Genomic DNA, 25,279 nt, shown 5'->3' on the forward strand with positions numbered 1-25,279 from the left:
AATTAGTTTAATAAATATAATTAATTTAGACTATTTTAAAGTTATATATTATTATTATTCTAACATGTAAGTAACAAATTCTAATTATTTTAACAAGTTTACTTGATTATGGCAATAACTATTACACATAATATTATTTTATAACACATTCCTATTTTATTAGCAAGTTTCTACCCAACATGGACAAGACAGAAACACTTGTTTACCATTAATTTCTAATATTACTAACTAGAAAGTAACATACATAATAAAGGTCATGGTAAAATCTCCCTACCAATATATATAATGGTTACCATAATTATAACATTGTTACCATGATGATACACATACAAATAAGTAAATAAGTAAAAATAATATTATATGTAACAAAATAGTGATATAATGTAAAAAATATATAATTAAATTTAATATACCAATAGAGATAAAAGTGTAATATAATTCGAAAAATAAATATATTATTTATAATATTTATCCATTACGTGAATTAGATTTCCACAAACCACATTTTATATTTAAATAAATAACATAATCTAGATCAGTGGTTAACCTGTAACCTAACACATAATTTATATAGGCTTGAATATAATATAATATACACACCCCAAACTAATATATTAAAACCATCTTGCCTATCTATTGATCTACTACAGCCATACATTTTTAATGATTGATTTAAATAGGTAACATTATATTTTAAACCAACCTGTCCTATTTTCATATGTATTAAATGACTAGATGGAACAATGCAGTTACAATCATTCTTATGCACAAATTCAATTGGACCACTAGTTGCCATAATCTGCAAAATAAATATTTTTCATCTTTAATAAATTTGTAAGTATTCAAATATTTGAATATTTAAATAAGTAAGTAAAAACTTACTGAAGTACTTAGCAATACATACAATTTTATATAAATAGGTCAGTTATGAGATAAGAATATTTTATTTATACAAATTCTATCAATAATTAATTTTACAATGAAAGTCCAAATTAAATACCTACAAATAATAATTAGTTATTCTCAAATAATATTAATAGATTTCGAAGAGCATGGGTTATTTTTTATCTAGATATTGATAACAATAAGTATTTTACTAATAGGAATTAATATAAATTAAAGAATAATCAATAATTACACATTCAATGATGTATTTTATTTTTTAAAAATAATTTAAACAAAAATTTTCAAATTTGAAACTTCTTACTCATCTAATTAATATAGTCTATTAAAGTAAAAATCATAATTTCCTTAAATTATTGAAGCAAATGTAATTATATAATATTCATAGTTACTAATTGAATAATATTATTAAGTAATTTCACAAAATCAATTTGATTTTTACATTTGAATCGAATAATTATAAAATGAATTATTAATATGCAACTTTTTATTAATTTAACACAGAGCAGTAAAAACTTTTGAATCATTAACATTTAAAACCAAATCAAATATACGTCTTAAAAATAAAAGTCAATTTATCTTTTTACCTTGAAATAGGAATCCACATAAACGAACTGGTATTTACCAGAACAATGAATAAATTTAGCGAAAAGTCGTGGTACAAATCTAATTTTAAAACAACTACCATCCATCCTTGGGTGGTCCATGACGTATTCAAATATCAACGGTTCGTAAAGTTTTATATCGTCGCACGGGTACAATCCGATCCAATCTTTGAGCAACGGTCTGGTTTTCTAAACAGTACACAAACGAAACGACGCGTGAAGACTAAGTGATACGTGTAGAACCGGCAACTTACGTTTTTATCGTAGTAACAGTCCAGTACGAGGATCTTGTCTTCGACGAAGTACCGTCTGTTGGCGGCCAACACTACGGGAGGCGCTTCGGCGTTCTCGAGCATGTTCGGACGAGGAGAAAGAGCAACGTAAAAACGGTATCGCGGAGACGACAATGCGAGATTGATTCGGGGGAACCAATAGTATTAACAGCAAATACAACGAATAATTAATAGATGCGACAAACGGTATCGTTGCATAACAAAATATACAAGTGCAACGGTGCGCTACGACACTAGACAACGGACACGGGCGGCCGTACCGGGTCTCTGTCACTGCAAGACTAAAATAATAAACTTGAACAGGACATGGACTGCGGGACGGACAGAAGTAACCGGACGCGTGCGAGACGAACTGGTAGAAAACACGGAATTGCTATAAACTGTGGTGGTGGAGCTTTTATCTTATCGAGCCTTATCCGTCGGGCGCCGATTCGATCTGTTCCGTGCCATTACCAATTGTTATTTTTTTCCGTAATAGCTGCTTTCGTTTTCTTTCGAATGGTAATAAACAATATAAATCGATAATAATGATGAATTTAGTCGTGAACACCGACACGATCGTGGCAAACTAACGGATACAATAATTTATTAATAATCAACAACAAATAATTTAACGAATACACATACGTACACGGAAGACGTATATCGTCATTATATTTTATTATGGCTTTCGATAATCCCGCATTTCGTAACGATCATTGTTCCACCCCTCCCCTACCGTATCAAAACTCCATTATAAATAACAATAATAATAATAATGCAATCGAACAAAGGCCGGTTTTGTTTTCAATTTGGTCCTCAAGTTATTTAATTATTAAATTACTCATCACTCTTTATTATTATGAACATATTATGAATGTGTGCAAGTGCTGGTGTTCGGCGTATCAGTTTTAATTGTAACGGGTGAACTTTGAATGTGCCGCAGCCATCAAGGAGTGGATCATTAATCGCACGGTTAAACAATTATTGTAACGATAATTGGTATACATAAAATATTGCTTTTAATATCTTTACGAATTTAATATGATAATTAATCATCATGGAATATTTAAATTATAAACAATGTAACAAAAAACAATCAAACTGAAATTGTACACGTAAAATGGTCATTTGCAATCGACGTAACACTGAATTTTTGGGACAATACATACACGTTTCGAATGGAAAACGTTCAAACACTATTACCATAAAAATAGTTGACTATCCATAAGCGTGTCTATGGATCGTGCCTCTCATGTACAGACACGACCTGCACAATTTAACTTTAATTGTATTATTAACATAGGCGTGTCCAGACCTCCATGACTGGGGAGGCCAGTTATAAAATTTAAATTTTTTACTTACTACAGCGATCTATAATCTATATCTATGTTTGCGACTTATTTTTGTTGTATGGAAATTATATAGCACCTGGAATTTTTTCACCCCGTCAAAATTAAAGATTTTCTTGATCTTAAAATTTGTTTCCTATGCTATTACAAATATGAACTAATAAATAAGGCCTATTAACTGATGTGCTTCTTATTTATTTTTTTATAAATATTTTATCAATTATACATCAACCTTCTATATAAAGAATATATATATAGATATGTATACACATCTTATTACAGTTATTACAGTTATTTATCAGTTTGTTTAAACAAGTAATTTATTAAAATATTACAAATAATAAAATTCAATAAATTTAAAATTTAAATTCACCTTCTACCTAAAATTACCTACTGTTACTGTTTCAGCCACGGATATAGATACTATATAATCGTGGTTTCACCATTAGAAGCCAAGAGGCCAAGAACGTCACTGGGGAGGCCGGTGCCCACGTAGACACGCCTCTGATTATTAATTAATGCTAGTTTAAAATTTCACACACTCGCGCCTAACGAAGATACAAATAGGGACGTGCACATAGATACTCCGACGGCCAGCGGTAGCCGCCGGAAATACCAATCCTGTTATCGTACTCCATGGGTTGTTTTTAATAATAATATATATTTATTTTGGCTTATAACGTATTTTTAATGTCATAATAAATTAAACAATATTTTAAACAAAAATACATTATGTGTTCAATTTATTATAGGCAGTTTTTTAATTAATTATTTAAATTTGTTAACTACAAAATAAACACGTACAACCAAAATCATCAATATTAGAAGTAATACACACTGCCACCCATTCAAATAAATCATATGATCCCGTGTCAATAGCAAAATTAAATTTGATTGAACAGTTTGTACTAAAAAAAAAATAGTTTATTTTTCCTAAAACAAATTGAAGGTCTTGTCAATCAAAATGGTTTGAAAAATATTCCTGGCTTCATTATGTAAATGAAAAATATATGGTTTTATGTTACCCTTGTGTTTTAGCTTGTCAAAAAAAAAAAAATCCACATTACATTCACAAGATGCATTTATTGACAATGGTTTTCAAAATTGGAAAAAAGCAATTAAAAGGTTTTCTATTCACGAAAAAAGCGAAAATCATCGATCTTCAATAGAGTTTTTTTAACTTCATGAAAATGTTCGTCCTATTATTTCTTTACTAACAGAACAGTAAGTAAATGAACAAGAAGAAGCTCATTAAGTATTCAAAGTAGTAATAAGTTCAATTTGATATCTAGCCCGTAGTGGCTTAGCTATCCATTGTGGTGCATGGAATTTTGGAAACTTAATTTATTTACTACAAGAACGTTCACTTAAAACCCTGCTTTGAAGTTGTGACTTGAAAAACGAAATAATTGGCCAAGTGGAGATATTCAAAATGAAGTACTCGAAATCATGGCACATTTCATCTTACATAAAATCAAAGATTATATTGTAAAAGTCCATTTATAGCTATTATGGCTGATGGCTATACAGACGTGTCTGGTGATAAACAATTTGTACAGTATTTGTGTTCGTTACGTAGAACCAATTTCCCTAAAAATTAATTAGGTTTTTGTAGGAATGTATAATCCACCCAGTGCAGACGCAGCGATATTGTTTTCTCATATAAATAATTTATTAGTGTGCATGTGTCTCAGTTTTAAAAAGTTAGAGGACTTTGTTTCGACAAAGCTGTAAATATGTCTGGCTGAATTAGTAGAGTACAAAAACGAATTTCTGATGTTCAACCCAAATCTATTTTCATTAATTGCTCAAATCATTCATTGGACTTGGCTTTATGTAATACTTAAGACTGTAGCCAATGACACTCTAAATATCGTAAGATTTGTAAGCATTACCATATAAGATTCAGCAAAATGAAAAAAAAAAATTTTCTAGTGCTGTTTTCCCTTCCTCTTCAAATGATGAAAATATTCATGAGCACCAAAAAATGCCAGGAATTATTTCGCTTTATCCAATACGATAAGTAGTTTGAGTAAAATCGATTAACAGATTTATACAAAACAATGAACGAATTATTTTAACAGTTGGAGACATTTTAAAAGAATCAAATTCAATTACTAAAACAGACGTGCAACTCTACGAGGATATGAGATAAAGTTTTGGAAATTCAAAACTCTTTTCACTGCATTCTATATCATTAATTTTTTATCCATGTGAACAATTAGCTACTGTCCTACAAATCCCATTGTATATAGCTAGTGGTGCAAAACATGCATCTAATATATTAATTAACACTCTTGAATGTTTTCGCAATGATTCGGTTTTTGATGATGTTTGGAATAAAACAAAACAGCAAGACGACTACCTAGATATTGAGTTACCACAACCACTCAGAACTCAAAAGGTTCCTGCTAGGTTTGAATATTCAGTAACACCTCCAGTTAACATCGACGGAAAAACAACTTGTTAGTATTGGTTAGGTAAAGGAATACCCGAGCCCATGCGTTTATACTTTAAAACTTTTGAAGGTGCTTTTAAATTTTTTTTTTACATTTGATATAAGCGCATCTACTTTCGGAAAATGTTCTCGCACTTCTTCAGATACCTACTTTACGTAGACCATGTGCAAGGCAAGTGACGTGTTTCATTTTTTAGTATAAAAATTTTATGTTCTTACCTGCTTTAACCATGTATGGAGCTGTATCACTGACGAACATTATCGTGTTTCACTCCGTTTGGCCATACAATAGTCATCGATTTGTCGAATAATTTTGTAGTAGTGCTATTATTAGCTTTTTCCAGTACTTCGAAATTTAATAAAAAATTATTTTCTGGCTCAGATATTTCCAATGTACCAACTACCTATTACATTGGCGACATAACGACCTTCCACGTCAGAGATCCCATCAATACTAACTCATATTTTTTTATTTTCAATATACTTTCGAATAGAATCAATAGTTTCATTAAAACATTGATCTACATAATTCTTTCATAATGTAGACTCATTTGGTATATTTTTCTAAAAAGTTACAAAATAATTTGTTCTTCAATCGAATGGAATATTCGCAGATAGCATAGCCATATAAAGTTGTTTATTAATCGAATAATTATCACTGCTTAACACGTTACTTAAAATTTGTTGTGGTTTTTCATTATTTTATTTTGCATTATGATATTATGCATTAATATATTTTTCGGCGTAGGGAAAGTGGCGCTTCCATCGCCCACTGTACTTGATAAGTGCACTGCAGTTGGCTTTCTCTAACCTTAATTGGTTGGGGTTGTCTTGTCCTCCAGGTTGGAGATTGATCGATGGGTCAACAACCCACCATCGTAAAAAAATAGCGTTCAGAAATTCAACATCTTGCCCCGGGACAAAGTAATGGAATCTTGACTGGAAAACTGGAAATAGGCTCTACGTTTTGGGACATGGAAAATATGTACTTTATATCAATCAGGAGCAGCTTTAACATTAGTTAAGGAATTTAATAAATATAGACTAGAAATTTTAGCCATATAAGAAATAAGATGAAACGGACAAGGCTCTACAGAAATAGGGAATGCAATATTTTTTTTGGGCCAACGTGATAATCATAGATATGGAGGCACCGGTCTCATCATTAAAAAAAATGTACCCGCAATTTAAAGATTTCAATACTTTGAAACACTTGTACAAGTACAGTATATAAGATACAGTATTAAAATACTGTTGGTTATTTTTTTTTGTGTACACGAACAATTTGTAATCACTTTTGACCCCCTCATAACTCAAAAACTATTTTACATAAATATGTCAAACTTGGCTCATATATTTAGACTTTCGAGTATATGTGTATATATATGTATATATAAACGGTTATTTAGATATTAACGTCCAAAAATCATCATTTTTATCACTGATTAACCTGTAGATAAAAATCTTAACCCAGATTCAGATGACCTAAAAACTTCAAATTTGACATTCAGATAGGTAGTTGGTTGAATACAAAAGATTAAAACAGAAACTATGACATTTTTAACATTTTATTATAATATTTTAATTAATTGATTCTATTGTTAATACTTAACTTACTTATAATGCCTGTAATGTAATTTATTCTAATGTAAGAATCTTATGACTATGAATTACTTATTATTAAATTGCATACACGTCTGATTGCATTAAGTCTAATGTATTGTCTATACAACACTTCTTAGAATATGAATGACTTGAACCACCAAAAAACTTACACCTGTGGTATAAGAAATATAATTTAGTTTGAAGTGCAAAGGGAGGGCACTTGCACCCCTCTCGCTACGCCCATGGTTGCTAGTCTTTTATACTTAATTGTTCAATATCAAGTATATTCTATAAAAACAATAATTAAATTTTATATTTTATAGTCAACAGATATTTAGCCTTTAATTACTAATACAAGCAAAGTATAAGAACGAGCAATCAACAAATTCCGAACTACTCGTAACAGATACCAGTGACAGGAAGTGAACAACCTTAGTATAGCTTTGGAGAACTTCGAAGATAGGGCATTGTAGATCATATTTTAATTAAAACCATTGTAACCCTTATGATTTGGATTTGAATCAGAATTTGTGTTATTAAAGTTAATGTCTATGATGAGTTTCTTGATAGAGTAGGATAAGGACAACCTGGTAGTGAGTTTGCAAGGTCTGAGTTCTAGTTTTTATTTTCTGAAGTGTGAGGTTCTTTTTCTTGGGGGAAGGGGATAGAGCGTTTCTAGGTCAAAATAGCAAAATAATTAAACGCAAATATGAAAATTGCGAATTGTAAAATAAGCGATCATGCATAATTGAGAAATTGCAATTTTTTGTCATTTCTATTTTGAATACTATACATATTAATATAGTACTTGGATAATTTTCAAAACTTATAAAACTATAACTTATTTTATAAATAATTAGTATTTTTAATAATATAATAAATATTCTTTAGGAGGAAGCCACCGTACTATATGAAAATGTATTTATGTATAATAATAGAGAAATTTCGAAATTTATAAGAATTAAAACGAGAACAGTATAATTCTGAAGAACAATCAGAAATGAAAAAAAGTTCAGACTGTGCTGAAACATTTTATTTATTAATTACAAATTATAATACTAATGATAATAATAACTTTGTAAATGGTATAGCATATAGTTTTTCACTAAATGCCTGATTGTATATTTTCGCTATTATATATTTTTGCTCTTTTTTATAATACACTGTTTTTATTTTCGCCATTATTAATTCGTGGTTATTGTTTCGCTATTTTAGCTGGATAGAACTACACATGGTTTTCATAACATGGCAAGAGTACGAACTCTTTGTCCTTTTACGTCCCGTGTGGTGGCTAGCAATTCGATATTTACGTAGCAGGTTCGTGATATTACAAAGCTACATTCGTCGGTAGAGTGTGGGACTACTATCAGTGGTGTATTTGGACAAGGATGTGAGAGGCTTTGGAGTAAATGAAGTGAAAGCATAGTTTCGAAAATTCCAAACAATAATACAAATAACGTAAAATCGCTTTTATAACCAACAGTAATTCAATCAAACATATAAACAATAAAACTAAAAATATGGTTAAATGTGTACTTAAAGTATGATGAAAAATGCGTTTGTGGTTTATTCTTGTAGTACAAATTCATCTTGAAAGGAAACAAGCGATTTTCAAACGAGCAGACTGAATAATGTGTAGGGTAAAAGTTGTAGGTTATTCATAATGTATTATCCTTGGTGTTTAATTAGAACTAGAAATTATATAACATGATCCATTTTTATTTTTACTTTATTTTAATAAAATTATTATTTTTTACACTTATAAATGATTAATCAAAATACTAAACATAACAAAGTGTATGCATTTTTAAGCCTTCCATAAATTAATTTACAAAATGTCATTGCAGGTGACCACTGTTTTTGGAGGACCTCAATAGAAATCATTTTTTATATTGATATATATTTATATACTGATCAATATATTTCAATAAAAATAATTGTACAAATCTTGCCCGTCAGAACATTGACCGCATGACAGACTAATCATTTCTACCCCGTATTAAAATATAAAAAAATATAACAGACAGGAAAAAGAAAATATATATCTGTATTTAAAATATAAAACCATAAAACAAGACAAATTATGCATCATAAAATGAGTATTATTAGATTTAGTAGAACATGTCTAATTTGTATCCAGATCCTAATTAAAAGGGACTAATCGAAAAAAATATGCAATTGAATATGCAATGAATGCTTGTATATATGCTTGTGTATTTGGCATAAAAAAAAGAGAAAAATAATTTTAGAAAGATTAAAATTCTGTACAAAAAACCATGAAAAATATTTATAAAACAATTATTATTATGGTAAGGTAAAAACAATAAATGGTAATACTGCAAGTGTAGTATATTTTTTATACTCAATAGAACTGTTATATTAAATACTGTAATAAAATAAAAAAAATTATAATGTATTTAAAAATAAATCAAGTTTATATTTTTATCTAACAAAAGTAATTTTAATCGGAGTCTATAAAATCTTTAAGCATTTCATTAACATTGTTATCTTCAATCTCATCATTTTCATTATGACTTGAAACCTCATGTTTTCCAATATTATTTTCAATATCCATTGCTTCAATAACATTATTTACATATATAGGTGCTTGTTTACTCGTTTCAGGAATAACTGGTTGAATACATTTTTTTTTTTCAGTTGACTTAAGATCTTCATTAATTTTTTCACTCAAATTATTATTTGTTAGAGAAATCGTTATGGTTGGATTAATATTATCAGTATCAGAAACTTGGAGATGTTTTGCTTTATTAGACACCATTGAATCTACAACTATTTCATTTAAAAAATGAGTTTTATTTTCTGGTAAAGCATTTTGCTCAGATTGTGGTATTTCTATTTCATTTTCAAGAGGAAAAAATAGTGTATCATTACGTGGACGAATTATGTGTTCAAGTTTACTTAATGATGATCTGCAAACTTCTTTTATCTGAATTTCACAAAAAAAAAAAAAAAAAAACTAATATGTATAAAATATAAATTGAAAACAAATCATATTTAAAGGTGAAGAGATATAATTTCTCATATGAGTTTAATGTATCATAATAATATCATAAGTAATTATTTAAATATATTTATCAATAACTTACTTTTTCATTGTGGTCTGTTGTACCAAAATTAAAAAGACGTAATGCAACACAAGTTTGTGTAATACATTGTGGATGTGGTGAGATTATTAATGATAGCAATGATTTGTATAAATTCTGTCTACAAGAATCATCATAGTAAGGCAGAGGATAATCATTAGGTTTTTGACATTTAATAATTTCCAAAAGCAAATTTATAATGGTACTTTGAAAAATCTAAAAAGGTAGACATACATATGAATATATTTTTAAAACATTTTTTTATTGCAAAAATAATAATACTTTAAATTGCATGGGTTTTAAATCTGAAGACAGGGTATTTAAAAATAATTGAAGAGTTAAATGAGCTGCGTTACATATATTTTTATTAGCATGATAGTCATGCATAACAATTGTATCCCGTTGATTTATTATTTTTTCATTTAATGCACCACTTTTTCTCTTTTTATTACCAGTTTGTTTATCGACCTAGAAAAAACGATTCAATATTAATATTCAACCATTATTATCATTTATTATATCATTGATAATTATTTGTAAAAAAATTTAATGTTTTTAATGTTTTTTTAAAAAAACTTACAATTAAATTAAGAGTTGGTTTATCATATTTTATATCGAATAAAATACCAGAAGTAAAGCTTTCGCTAAACATTTCAAGTGAGCTCTGTGAACCAGCTACAGCCAACCAAGAATTTATTACTTGATATGTTAATATCCGCTGTTGCCTGAATACAAAAAAGTTATAATATAGTATCTATTTATATGGGATGTAAATAAAACTTACAGATTAGGTCTGGTTGTGCCATATATATAGTTAGATGAACTTAATTGAGTCATATTTAAAGACTGCAATAAAATACGACAAATTGATATTCCTTGAGGAATCAAAATTCTTCCGCAACTATAAATAATAATAGCTATTTTTTTACAAGCTAAATTGGTAGTTATTAATTTTAATCCATAAAGTAACTGCAATTTATACCATTTAATAAGTGCTGAAATAGTTTTGATGACAGAAGAATGCAATTTCCACAAAACAGAATCTAATGCAATTACATCTTCAGTTATCATTGTAGCATTAAGTTTTTCTGAAGTGACTGATAAAGTACTTAGAGCAAATTGAATAACTTTGTTAGAATCAAATCGCTTTACAGTAGAAAACATTGATCTAAAATTATAAAATAGCTAACATTTTTTAACTGTAATTAATTTAAAAATATTATTTTTTATTATATATATTACAGCAACATTGACTGTATTGCAGTGTTGAAAAAAAGAAAAACTGATGTTAATTTTTCATAACGCTCATTTGGAGTACAAGTTATTTGTCCAAGTTCAGATAAATTAAAAACTGAAATATCAAATTTGCCTTCATATTTTGAATCTACACTTGAAAAGAACTGAAACATTTTAATTGTTTATAAAAGTATTTAAAATTATATTAAATTCATATTTCTTACATTCAGGTTTGAGTAAAGCTGATTCAAAAAATATGAGGCACAATAAAGATAATCATTAAATTGGTCAGTCCAAGCCTCAACATGGTTAATACCTTGCTGTCCACGGCCACCACATTGAGGATATAAAGCAAGATATTTAGTAACTTTGAACATAATATTGTCATCTTTAAAGCACTCACACAATGCTTTAGTTGTAAATTTATCCAAAGAATTCTGTAGAAGCAGTAACATTTTATTAAAATAAGTTAAGTAAATCAATACAACATAAAAATGATATAGGGACATAAAGCATTACCTTGAATTGACTACATGTTCCACCATAGTATTTCATGAATAATCTAATAATAGATGCTTGTGCATCTATTGTCTAAAAAATAAAAACAAATTTATATTACAATAAAGTAGTGAACATATTAGTTAAATATGTTATAAATAAATAAATATATAAAAATAATAACAAATAATAATAAATTATTGTTTACAACATTGTTACAAATTATTTTCTCATATGAGTTATCTGGATTTTTTATTAGGATAAAATAATATATAATATTACATAATTCTTACAGATTTATTAACTTTTCTTGAGACTATATTTTCAAAAAATGTAGGAAGGACTGAATTGATTATGTGCTTTTTAATGTCAACATCGGTTAAAGTTGATGAAATAAATACATCTGAAAAAAAAAATTGAAATACAAGTATTACATTTCAAATTCATTTTAATAAACACAACTTATTGGAAATAAGTTCAATGGCAGTTCATCTTAAAAGATAGTTCTGTTTGGCTATAGATAAAAGAATAAAAAAGGACACCTTTACCAAATATACTTCTAAGTAATACATATATGAATAATATACACAATACAGATTAATAGCCAATAGTTAGTTACATATACTACAACATTAAATAAGTACTTTGAAGTTACTTTAATGAAATTTAATTTATATACCTACCTATTAAATAAACTTGAACTACATATGAATAAGGTATTAAAACTTAAATTCTAAAATAATAAAATTATTTACGAGTCAGTACCCTAAAATATCAATTGCTATTGAAATTTTAATTAAGTAAAGAAATTTAACTACACATAAACAATATATTTAATTAAAAATTTTGTTAGCGTTCCTTTTTTTTAATAATACATTTTAAGTTACTGTAAACTGTAATTTGTTTTTGTAAAAACTATAGTATCAATAATAGGAACCTGTAGAGAATTGATTGTTGGTAATAACAAATTATACCCATGATAATAGGTTTAAAAACAAAGAGTAAATAACATTTTTACTTCTTTGTTAAGTTTACTTTAATCTTAGAATGTATAATATACAAATTTATATTTAATATATTGGGACAGGTTCTTGCACAGGAATCGTCAAAAACAGGGATTCAAAATCATATAAGTTATGTTAGGTAAGAAGTCAAAGTTTGAATATCCATGATCAAAATTCAATAAATGTTAACAAATGTCTGAACTACTTAATAGCTGACTTGTTAAAGAAAATGCGTTCTATTAATGACTGCATTTACAACGATAATCAACAGTAGGTGAAAAATACAAAAAATTCAGTAGAAAAAGACCTAAAATTGTGAAAATTAACACGGTTAAAACAAACATAAACAACTATTTTGTACTATTAATTTTCAAGACAGTTTAATTTTTAAAGAATGAGGACTAGGTATATTCTGAGTAAAAATGTTTGTATATAGATCCTCAACGGGAGCATTAGAACTCCCAACTACCACTTTGTGTACAGGCCTGTATTGGGAAATATGGACTGTCTCCTCCTAGTCAAGAATCTATGGCATTTGCATATATCACACATACCTATAAATGGAACACCAATCTAAGTTAGAATGTTATAAAATAATAATTATTAATAGTAACTTATATTGTTTAAATTGAAATGCTAGACTATAGTACTGTAAAATAAAAATTGAATTTTTTTGATTAATTATAATTAATAAAAAATAAATAAAATATTATTAAAATAATGTTGCAAAATCATAATTACCAAACATTTTGTGATCTTCGGTAGAAAGTCCATAACTCACAGCATTTTTTAAACGCTTTTGAAACCAGTTTACTGCTTCCTCAGACTATAAAAAAAAAAAATTTCAAATTAAACCCATACATAGGGTATGTAATTGTAATTAATTAATGAAATTGTAAAATTATAAAACAAAATGTCTAACAAACCTTTAAAGTCACAACTTGTAAACTCATGTTAATATAGTTATAATATGTATCTATGAAATCAAAAATTAAAAATGTCTCTTGAAGTAAGTAATAGTTTTAAAATTTATAAAACAATACTAACTAGAAATTTTAAACAACGTATGTCAATACTGTTTCACTATTGCACATGGCTCACATGGTTATGGTGATTGAATAAAACGTGATGAGAGTGATAAAACGATAATAAATCTATAAACTGATAATTCTTATCAATATGATAAAATTATAAATGATAATATTAATATTCAACGAAGTTTAGACCAAATTTTTTGATTACATATAGTTTTTGAAAGCTAAATTAATTAATAAAGTTGGGTTTTTACATTTAATTTGAAATCATATAATAGTTATATTTAAAAAAATAATGAATTTTAATTTCAATTAAATCGTACAAATATTTCAAATATGAACAATTAGCAGAAAATTACTAATTATAATAATGCAATTAAATTTAAATAACTATATATATTAGACAGTTACATAAAATTTCAAACCAATATTATTGTAGTTATGTTAATTTACTATGTATATTTTGCATGCAGTATACATTTTTTGCAAAATTTCATAACAATTTTTAATATTTTTTAAGTCACTTGTTTGATAGATATTAGGATATGCGTAAAAATATTGCGACCATGGTTGACCAAAATATTTCAGCGCAGTAATTAAAATATAGATTTCTAATGCTTTCATTTTATCTAACGCTACGTCATCGAATAAAGTGTTTATCGAATTCATGAATTGGGCGTAAAAAAACTGCTTGATTCTGCTTAACACATAACATAGATAATATTATTGTTAGGTATGTTATTTATTCAAATGAAGAACATTGCAGCTCCTATTTTTTAGTGAACGCCGACACCAAGTGTGTAGTCCGAAACTGGAAGTATGCACTACAGATTCGAGAAGTGTGTACCTACTAAATGCATGTTAATAAATAAGACTACTGTGAAGGTGTTTTTCAGGAAGCCAGTCTAAGCAAGACAACAGATGAGGACTTAAATATATCTATAACATTTTAAGTTATATATCCCCCATTAAAAATAAAAAATGTGTAGGAGCTGTTACATTGTTTTTACAATAATTTTTTTGAAATGTTCTTATATTAATACTTTTCCGAGTCAGTCGGGATGTTACTTTTTTTTATAGTTGTTCATTTTTCAGTCGACTGATTTGTTATACAAAATCACTAATAGATTTGTATGTGATTTTTTATTATATTTAATTTGTAATATTGGTTAAAATCATTCAAATTCATATTGTTGTTAAAATTTTAATAAAACTAGTTACAGGGAAAATTATACAATTTATATAAATATATTTTAATTATTTTACCAATTACTATACCTAACACTTAATCACTTACTAATTATCGGGCTATTATATTATCTGTTGTTAGTATTTTGGGTTAAAAATAATTTTAAGAACAGGAAACTGTGTTCACATTTATTAATATTTGCCCCAGACCTCTAGGTCATGAAAATATGGAATAAAATCATAGACACACAAATCTACCTATGTATAAATATAGTCTTAAATGTTTGTGAATATTATAAAATATTGTGATAATTAGGCTTAGGGATGCTTAGCAAATGCATTTTCTGAGAGCTTTTTTCTAGAGGCGGCAAAATTTGATTTTCCCTAGTGCATTATTTTTGCTCGGGCCGGCCCTAATTGAAACTATAGACATGGATGATTAGATTTCATCTCAATCTCAAGCACAAAATTATGAGATTCATCATTTTTAAATTAGGAATATTTAGGTAGGGGGACTAAGCCTCCCCCTAGTTTCACCCATGCCTATAGTCGCGGTTTCCTTCGTGAATGTAGCAGAGGCTAAAATATATAATTTTTTGTAATGCACACTTAAGGATTTTCTCATATTCCCTTTTCATACGTTAATAGTAATGAATAACACAATGAAAATAGTTGGAATTTTAAAAATATGTATAATAATTTAATAAAAAATGTAAAATTAAAAATAAATACCATAATATAGATAATAGAATCACAACCACTTTTTAATTTCATACTACAGACTTAACATTTCGTATTACACAGTGTACTGCACACAATTTTAGTCCCTGGAATGTAGGAAACCACGGATTAAGACCAGTGACAATCTCTAAATAAAAATAAATAAAAAACTACTTTTATGAATCATTTTTTTTAATATGTACATAAATGCAATGTTCATCATTGACATCTCTTGGAAGTAATCGTACCATTATATCAACAAAAACAGGAATATTGATAATTTGTTTGTAAATGCCGAATTGTTCGTAAACGTGCCTTCTTATTTGCATAAAAGGAATTCGAGGAGAAATAAGCCTTTCAGTGATGAAATCTATTTTTGGTAAATGTTGTGGTATTTTTGGATAGTGAAATCCATTATAAACAGAAAAATTAGAAATGCTATTTTTACTTAATGCTGATTTACAAGTAGAGCAAATTTTGAGTGCATCCACATTTTGCCCGTTAGTTATTGTGTTAATAATATTTCCAGTTACAGATGGTTTCTTTAAATCTTTTTTAAACTAAAGTCGATCGCAGATTGAGCAAGCATGTCCAAATTCATTATTTTTGAAGCTATCGTTATATGCAATGAAATTTATGTGAATTTTAATCTACCCGGAGAGTAGATTTTACATTTACTGGCGCACAAAATACACCAAATATATGCGTGCTTAATGCACAGATAAATGCATACTTTAATTATAAAAATATAATTAACTTACCGATGACTTGATGGTGTGTCATAGTTTGATTTTGCTTTCTTTGCAGGAGGCTGATCACTTTCACTCTCTAAATTATCACTGTCAGACATTTTTCTATCAGAAAAATAATTATTTTTCAAGTAAAACACAGGTTATGTGTACTGTAGTAAACAACACTGTATACACTACGGAGTAGTATATAGTATACACTAGTGATGGGCAAAAGTAACTATTAACTACCGACTTAGTCGGTAATATCAAATAACTAATTTAGTTACTCGAACATTTTTATTATTCGACTTATTTATACTATTCGACTAGTTATTATTATTTTTCGACTAATTTTTATTATTTGACTAGTTATTATTATTTTTCGACTAATTTTTATATTTAACTTATATTGTTATTATTTTACTTATTTTTAATTTTTATAATTTGATTTATAATTTTTATTCAACTCGTTTTTATTGGACTGATTGAAAGCTTTTAGCAGAATTATTTTATTCAACATAATAATATAACAAAAAACTTAAACATTACTTCAGAGCAATATAAATTAAAATTTACAAATTTATAACTGTTTTAAATGAATTTTGGGTGTTAAATATATTTTATATTTGTAGTGTATTATGTAAGTGTTATTTTCGGTATTTTTCTTTTAACTAGTTTAAAATAAAAATACGACTACAATTTCTCAGAATTACCGAATTATCAGTTCCTAATTTTATTCGAATAGTTATTAGTCGACTAATTTCATTTATTTTTATTAGTTGGCCTTAAACATTTTAGTCGAATAATTAGTCGGTTGTACGTGATGAAAACCGACTAATAGTCAGTAGTATCAAATAGTCGTTCCTGCCCATCACTAGTATACACTATAGAATCGAGTGAGAGAGAATCGCACAGTCGATTACGCATGGCGACGCGTCGCCACACCGTACACACGACTGCATATGGACTATATACAGTGGCGGTGCGAAATATTTTACTTCATGTGTCCTGTTAGGATTTTGTCCACCCACCCACCCATCTAAAAAGAAATTTAAGGGTAGCTTGTAAAAAGAGCTCCCCCATTATTCGTTCTACATGCTACATACCCACTCGATACCCAATGGTCAATACCCACCCACCTATCTATCCACTGACTTGAGTCCAGGGACTCAAAAATCTGCCGTCACGCAGCCACTGACTATATATATATAACCACGCCAGAACATAGGCGGACATTTGGTTGAATTTTTGGGAGGCTATTATAATTCAATGTAAAATAAATCGTAAGGGCTTCGCCCCCACACCCCTTTCCCATACCCAAGTAAAACTTATTACCGTTAAAAATATAGATATGTTTAAATTTAATTAAAAAAAACACTAAATAACGTATATTTAAAAATAATTACTTAATATTTTATTTTAATGACAAATAACTATTTGTATTGGCAAAGATACTCAAACTATCATTGCTTTTTATATTTTTCGATATATCTTTTTAAGCGATGCTCGTTTTCACCAAAAGTAGACCTTTCCCTTTTCCACCAATACCCGTTTCCACCAAAGGTGTATCTTCCCTTTTCCATCAATATCCATTTCTACCAAATGAGATATTGACCAAATTTTTACTAAAAAAATTGTATACTACGTTTAAATTAAAAGCTACAACACAGAAATAAATTTATTTAACATATACTATTAATTCAATAAATATAAGGCATTTTATAATATATACAATCTGTGCTTGAATTGTGGGGGTGCGGACCTCCTCTACTATTTTTTTTTTTTTTGCGTACCCCAACTATATTTTTTCACCGGAACGGGGGGACGCTACATTCATCTTAATTGATGTCTAAAATAATTTTTATGTGAATTTCAATTTACGTCAATTGGAAAATGAATTTTACGATTTATAATATCAAAACTATTTTTATAATTAAAGATTATATGGTGGTTATAATAAGGGACAACGGCGTAATTTCTGGAAAAATATAAATAGTACCTAATGTCTGTGAATTCGGTGTATTATACTTTATACATTGTACGGTTTGTTATATTGGCGATCAATGATATTGTCATTTCGGAAAAAAATAAATGCCCTCATCACGACCTTAGACTAATCTTCTCAGGCCGTGGCCTGCACTAAAGAGTAAACATAGACAAAAACAAAAACCAAATATATGATTCATTTTCATTGCACTGAAACTTCTTTCGCAAGTAGCCAAACTATGTAATTGGTATTGTTAATGCTATTGTAAATAGTTTTTTATTATTTCTTATTTTATAATTTTCAAAAAAAATGAACAGATAATTATAAAAACAACGAATAAAATTTCTAACAAAGTTTCGATTTTAGGGGGGCTATTAAAATATTTGGAGGGTCTAAGCCCCCCCTGATATCCGCCTATGCGCCAGAAATTGGTTTTACATGCGGCTATAGATGTTTCACATCTTTATCCATGTTCTCCGTGGCGATGCAATAGATGTAGAATATTTTTCACAAACAAAAATCGTTCGATAATTGCGAAGTAATCGAATAATTCGATGATTTGCATGGTTTTCGTACGATTATGCATGGTCCCCGGACTGCGGCTACCGCCGCTGCATTTATTGCCAAAAAATACAAAGACACTTCGAACTCGATCGCGTTTCGCCAAAAGCGCCATCTACAAGCACGGAATCCGCTGCCGCGTACGCCGTACTGTTCGTGTTGTACCGTGTTCCGTGATGACACCCGCGTGAAAAAAGCAAAAAAAAAAAAGAATCTCTAACATGTATATATACTTACTAATGGTACACAATATGATATGTAAAAAATAAAATCAGAAAAATCACGATAATGGTGCGTTAGACACATCGATCGTTTCGATCTCGCGAATTTATCATATCTTCGAATGATTGTTGCGAATAGTTTACGAAAAACGTGTTCTATTGGTGAAGTGTTGTTCCCGAACAAATCTCGCGCACCGCGTATCAATAAACCCTCGGGCCCGGCCTAGTCCACCGAGTCGCCGCAACAGGGTCTATATCAGCTCCGCAGTAAGTCATCAATGACGTCGTTTAGTATAATAGTTGACTTATTATTTTTTTTTCTGTTGCGATTCTCACTTAGATCTCGTGAGTACGCATCTTTGGCCGGATATCATCGCCCGCTGTCGAGATGATGGACTCTCCGACCACACCACCAGGCTATATGTCTGAAGATGGTGACAATAATGAATCTCATAGTAAGTGTACATTTCAACCATTGTTAAGATTTTTCCAACTACATATTCATTTAATTTTTTTTTTTTTGTTTTCATTAGGTATGAGTCCTAATCCTACAGTCATGGGAGTACTCGATACACAACCTGTCTTGTATTGTGAACCTGTTTTTTGGTGTTCAATTAGTTATTACGAACTTAATACTAGGGTCGGGGAGACTTTCCATGCTTCTCAACCTTCAATATCAGTGGATGGATTTACAGGTACTTTGATCACAAAATTATTTGTTGTTTAATGTATCATTTATGTTTTGTAATTCACCTTCATGTTCTAGATCCTAGTAATTCAGAACGATTTTGCTTGGGTTTATTGTCCAACGTAAATAGAACAAATGTAGTTGAACAGATTAGGCGACACATTGGTAAAGGTGTACGACTTTATTATATTGGAGGAGAAGTATTTGCTGAATGCCTAAGTGATTCCAGTATTTTCGTTCAGTCACCTAATTGTAATCAAAGATATGGATGGCATCCAGCCACTGTTTGTAAAATACCTCCAGGTATGTTTGAATATTTTATGAATTTTAAAACCATTCATATACTCAATAAGACTTATACTTTATTTATTTTAGTCTGAATTGAAGATCTATAATGCATTTTATTCCATTTGTTTACTAAAAATTCTTTGTATTTTTATTTAGTATAATGATTAACCTTGTAATTATAATTTCTTTGATAATTTTAATTGTATGCTTATTTAAGCATATATTGAATAATAAATAGTTTTAATTCTTAAAAGGAATATTTTTGAAAATTAACGTACCACCCATAGGTAATGATAATCTACATGACATTTATAAAATTACATTCATTTTTTGATATTGGTTGCCCTATACATTTATGTATTTATATGTTTATGTATGTGTGTACAGATCTAGAATGTAAATGGTAATATTTTTTAAATTAATATTTAATTTCTTGTGTTATTTATAAACATTTTTAAATTAAAAGTTAAACATTTTTTGATTTATGTATACAATTCAATAGTAAAGTAATCAAAAAGTTGTAAACAACAGTTACTCTTAGACATTAATAGTTCATATACAATTATCTAAAATGTGATATATATAATAATATATAATCACATTTTTTGGTATCCCTTGTATTAATCATTGAGTAATGTTAACTTAATTTAATTTTTTATAATTTTTTCTGATATTTATGTTACAAAAATATATCTTATTACAGTAAACGCCATTTACAAGACTCACTTTGGGATCAGCATAAAGTGAGTCTTATAACCGAATGAATCTTATAGGAGTGGGAAAAAAATAAAATATTTATGAATTTTTTTTATGACTTATTTTGTTTTATTTTAATCTACTTAAATACATATTATATATTACTTATTAATTATTAGTGACTAAATGAAATAAATATGATTTAAAATTAAAATTATATTATTATACAAAATATAACATATATATTAATAAAACATTATAAATTATGTATTTACGTACTTATTACGTTGTATTTATAAAAAAAAAAATTGTAGTTTTGGTTTGTTTTGAATTATGTTCTAATATTCCAGAAATATATTGTTCATACTCATATTGTATATTCAAAATATTACCTTGGTGATGAACAGTTTCTTTTTCTACTATTTTTTTTTTTACAAAATTTGAGTCTTATAAACGAAGTGGTGAATCTTATAACCAAATTTTTTATAATGTATTATACGGACCGTTCTAGACAACTTTGAGTCTATTAAGTGACTGAACATTATATCCCTGAGTCTTGTAAGTGGTGTCCACTGTATCAGTAATTATTTTTGTAACACATAAAATAAATTGCAGTGGTATATTTATCATCATATTATTATAATTAAAGATAGATCTAATTAAATTAAGTGGATGTAATAATTTAAAATTATCTAACATGAAGAAATTATTGAATTATAACTTATAAAATTTACTTTCTAATGAAATGTATTGTTAGATTAATGTTCAACTATACTCAGTATATGTCAAATTTTAAAATACTTAATTCAGATATAGATTGAGTAATTATTAACCTTTTTTGTAATGTGTTTTAATAAAATGATTTAAATAATCTTAAAATATTCAGTTTATTATGCAGTTATAAATAAAAAGTATTATTGAAAATCAATTATTTTTTATAATTTAATTTCATCTATAAATCTTAAATAGCATATGAACCTTACTGAACTGTTTGATAATGGATTATAATAATGTATAAATATTATTAAATCAAAATCTTAAACAGTGTTAATAAAATATACATAGCCATCTCATACTATAAGTGGTCAAATTTAGTTCATAATTATGAACAAGATATTACAAGATTATAATAACAATTCTATTATATACTATTGGTGTTAATTGAGAAAATTTTCTGTTAATATAAGTTAATTTAACTTTTTAATTTTTATTTTGGGTTAATATTTTTTAAACTTTCAAATCATAATTTAAGGTTAACTAAAAATTTATAAATCGATACAAGTATATTTAATTTAATAACTATTTTATTTTATAAGTAATAAATTAGGAATATTACCTTGTCAATCAAATCTATTCAGTCATTGATGTAATAGATACGATACTGTTTGTTTTAAATAAAAAAATGCTGTATTCTATTTATCATTAATTATATATTATTAAGGAAATAACTTTTTATTTATAGAATTCATAAAATATTTATGACATTTAATAAGAATGTAATATATTTTAATAAAAATAACAGAAATTATAAAAAAATGAATAATGGAAAAATAATTATTCTTAGTTTAATTTTTTAAAATAATTATTAGACAAATAAAAAAAACCATATTACATTACTTTTTAACTTCAAGATCCTGTTTGATAACCTAGTTAACACATTTAGTAACTGTTCTATAAATTATTTGATTTACTTTTATTTATAAAAAATACCTGTTTTCCATAAATAGTTCTTAACTTAAACTTGTTTAGATATTTATTATTCTCAGTTGGTGAAGAAAATTTCTTTTATACTAATTTACAGAATACAAATTTTATATTATTCGAGTTCAAACTTTTTTTTAAAAAAAAAATAATAATTAACTTAATCAATTATTTAACAAGTAAATATTTATTTTATTCATTTAGGTATAGTTTTATTTATTTATTTTTTAAATGCCTGTAGTTATTTATTATAAAATAAATAAAGTTATTACTATAAAACAGTATTTTATTTAAATTAAAATGTAATTATTAATTATTTAAACCATTTCTTTGTATGTTAATATATATATATATGTTAAGGTATATGACCGTAGTAGGCGAATTTTGACAGTCACCGGTGTATGCTCACATTTACCAAAAATCGTAGTGAATGTTGACAAAATGGTCTTAACGCGTTCATACACCGGTGATTTTTGACATTTACAATCAGTGTTTGGTAAAAGTTGACCACACTTGAAGCACGATGTATGTAAAAGGTATTTTTGTATTATTTTGTAGGCTCAATAACATTTTCGATTAGGTTTGACGTTATCGCCCAGTCGCAATATGCATTCAAAATATTTGGACGTCAGTAATGTTATCAAATGAGAAAATCCGATAGTCAATCGTTTAATCTAGATCTAGATCGTCAATCTAGATAACATAATATAAACACTCGTCAGTATCGTTGCATATTCTAAACCAAGCGCAACAGTAACTGTTATAAACTATTATAAACTGTTATTAAAGGATTTAATAACAATTTATAATATTATATTCGAATTAAAATTAATAATGGATAAAAATATGAAAGATATTTTTTATATGTTATTAAACATGTCAACATTCACTAAATAACTATTGTGCATGTCAACAAATACTGGTAAATGTCTGCATTGTGAGATATTTGAAATAATTGATAACATTCACCAAAATGATCGGTAAATATCAACATACACCGGTTACTGTCAACATTTACTACCATGCGGTCATACACCTTAACATATATATATTATGTATCCATTTTAATTTACTTTTTAAAATTTGAATTAAGGGTGTAACTTAAAAATCTTCAACAATCAAGAATTTGCATCTCTTTTATCTCAATCAGTGAGTCAAGGTTTTGAAGCTGTTTATCAATTAACTCGTATGTGCACAATACGTATGTCTTTCGTCAAGGGATGGGGTGCTGAGTACAGGTAATTAATTTTTATTTTTGTTTAAACTTTATACCTTATCTAAGTATTTAAAATGAATTTTTAACATTTTCTTAGGCGACAGACAGTCACATCTACACCATGTTGGATTGAACTGCATCTAAATGGACCCTTGCAATGGTTGGACAGGGTTCTTACACAAATGGGCTCACCCCGCTTAACATGCAGTTCTATGTCATGATTTAACTAAAACTCAAACCCACCTTTAATATTATTTTAATTTTAATTATAAATGTATATAACCCTTGGAATGGCTGTCTAGTGTAAGGTCGTGAATTAAATCTGTATTTAACCCAATTGACTTATTAAACAGTGTATTGATTTTATGTTTTTCTAAGTAATGTGACAAAAAACATTTGTACCAAAATGTTAGTGATAGATGTTTAGAGTTCTTATTGAATAATAGTGATAAGAATTTTTTATTATTACTATTATTATTATTATTATTATTATTAATATTTTTTTTTATGTTAAAGATAACTTATTTTAAGTAATATGACTATATAAATATATATATATATGTATATTTTTTTTTGACATATTTATGTTAGTGTTAAGTTTTAAGCTTTTATTTTATAGGTTTGTTCAGTTTGATTCAAATTGTTTAGTGTTTTATTAATTTAAAAATTTAACTAATGAAGTCAGTTTTGTAAAGTGTATGACTTCTAGTATTAATCTTACATATTCATCAAACTGTCAATTGCATGTACCATGTGCAATATTATTTTTATTTAATCTGATAAGTTGTGTTTTTTAAACACTCAGAGTGCAGTTAATGAAATATGCTAAAAATATTTAACATTAAGATATATTCAATTTTTAATTTTTTGTTTATAAAGTTTTAAAATAAAGCTCATTATATTTTGTCAGATACATTTTATATATTTTTATTTTTTGTATACAGTTAAAAAAAAATAAATTTCTATTCTTCATTTTTAGAAATTACATAATTTAAATTGTGAAAGATTTATAAAAACATTTATTACTATATAAATTGTATATTATTTATTAATTTTGTTTTATAATTTTTATAAATTTTATTAACTTTCTAAAATAAAATTGTATTTATAAAAATTAACTAATGCAAATATAGGGTAGTTTATTATGTACTTAAGAGTACCCTAATTTACCAAGTTGAAAATAAGAAAGTTATGTATAGTATTGTTTTTTT

The 25,279-nt window shown here is 27.3% G+C and overlaps 3 protein-coding genes across 3 annotated transcripts in view; 1 reads left to right on the top strand and 2 right to left on the bottom strand.

The window, feature by feature from the left end:
* Window positions 1-2,392, bottom strand: part of LOC112692900 — a 4,773-nt gene extending 2,381 nt beyond the window's left edge. The window contains exons 1-3 of the mRNA XM_025567724.1: window positions 1,763-2,392; window positions 1,491-1,697; window positions 704-799 (exon numbers count right to left, since the gene is read on the bottom strand). Of these exons, the coding sequence (XP_025423509.1) occupies window positions 704-799; window positions 1,491-1,697; window positions 1,763-1,864 (405 nt within the window). The 5' untranslated portion in view covers window positions 1,865-2,392. The remainder of the gene's footprint in view (window positions 1-703; window positions 800-1,490; window positions 1,698-1,762) is intronic.
* Window positions 2,393-9,609: 7,217 nt separating this feature from the next.
* Window positions 9,610-14,156, bottom strand: LOC112692899 (proline-, glutamic acid- and leucine-rich protein 1-like). Its single transcript, XM_025567723.1, has 12 exons — window positions 13,964-14,156; window positions 13,779-13,863; window positions 12,327-12,436; window positions 12,055-12,126; window positions 11,760-11,972; window positions 11,542-11,699; window positions 11,282-11,467; window positions 11,084-11,200; window positions 10,880-11,024; window positions 10,582-10,767; window positions 10,303-10,515; window positions 9,610-10,142 (listed from the first exon to the last, which is right to left on the bottom strand). The coding sequence occupies exons 1-12, from the start codon at window positions 13,988-13,990 to the stop codon at window positions 9,657-9,659; spliced, it is 1,998 nt and encodes a 665-aa protein (XP_025423508.1). The 5' UTR covers window positions 13,991-14,156; the 3' UTR covers window positions 9,610-9,656.
* Window positions 14,157-19,405: 5,249 nt separating this feature from the next.
* Window positions 19,406-24,513, top strand: LOC112692914 (mothers against decapentaplegic homolog 3-like). The gene is made up of 6 exons (XM_025567739.1): window positions 19,406-19,746; window positions 19,820-19,934; window positions 20,013-20,174; window positions 20,246-20,470; window positions 23,946-24,090; window positions 24,166-24,513. Exons 2-6 carry the CDS (start codon window positions 19,868-19,870, stop codon window positions 24,287-24,289), a joined length of 723 nt encoding a protein of 240 aa, XP_025423524.1. The 5' UTR covers window positions 19,406-19,746; window positions 19,820-19,867; the 3' UTR covers window positions 24,290-24,513.
* The last annotated feature ends 766 nt before the right edge of the window (window positions 24,514-25,279 follow it).

This window comes from Sipha flava, unplaced genomic scaffold (genome assembly GCF_003268045.1).
Source record: "Sipha flava isolate LNK unplaced genomic scaffold, YSA_version1 78_pilon_pilon, whole genome shotgun sequence".
Classification (NCBI taxonomy): domain Eukaryota; kingdom Metazoa; phylum Arthropoda; class Insecta; order Hemiptera; family Aphididae; genus Sipha; species Sipha flava.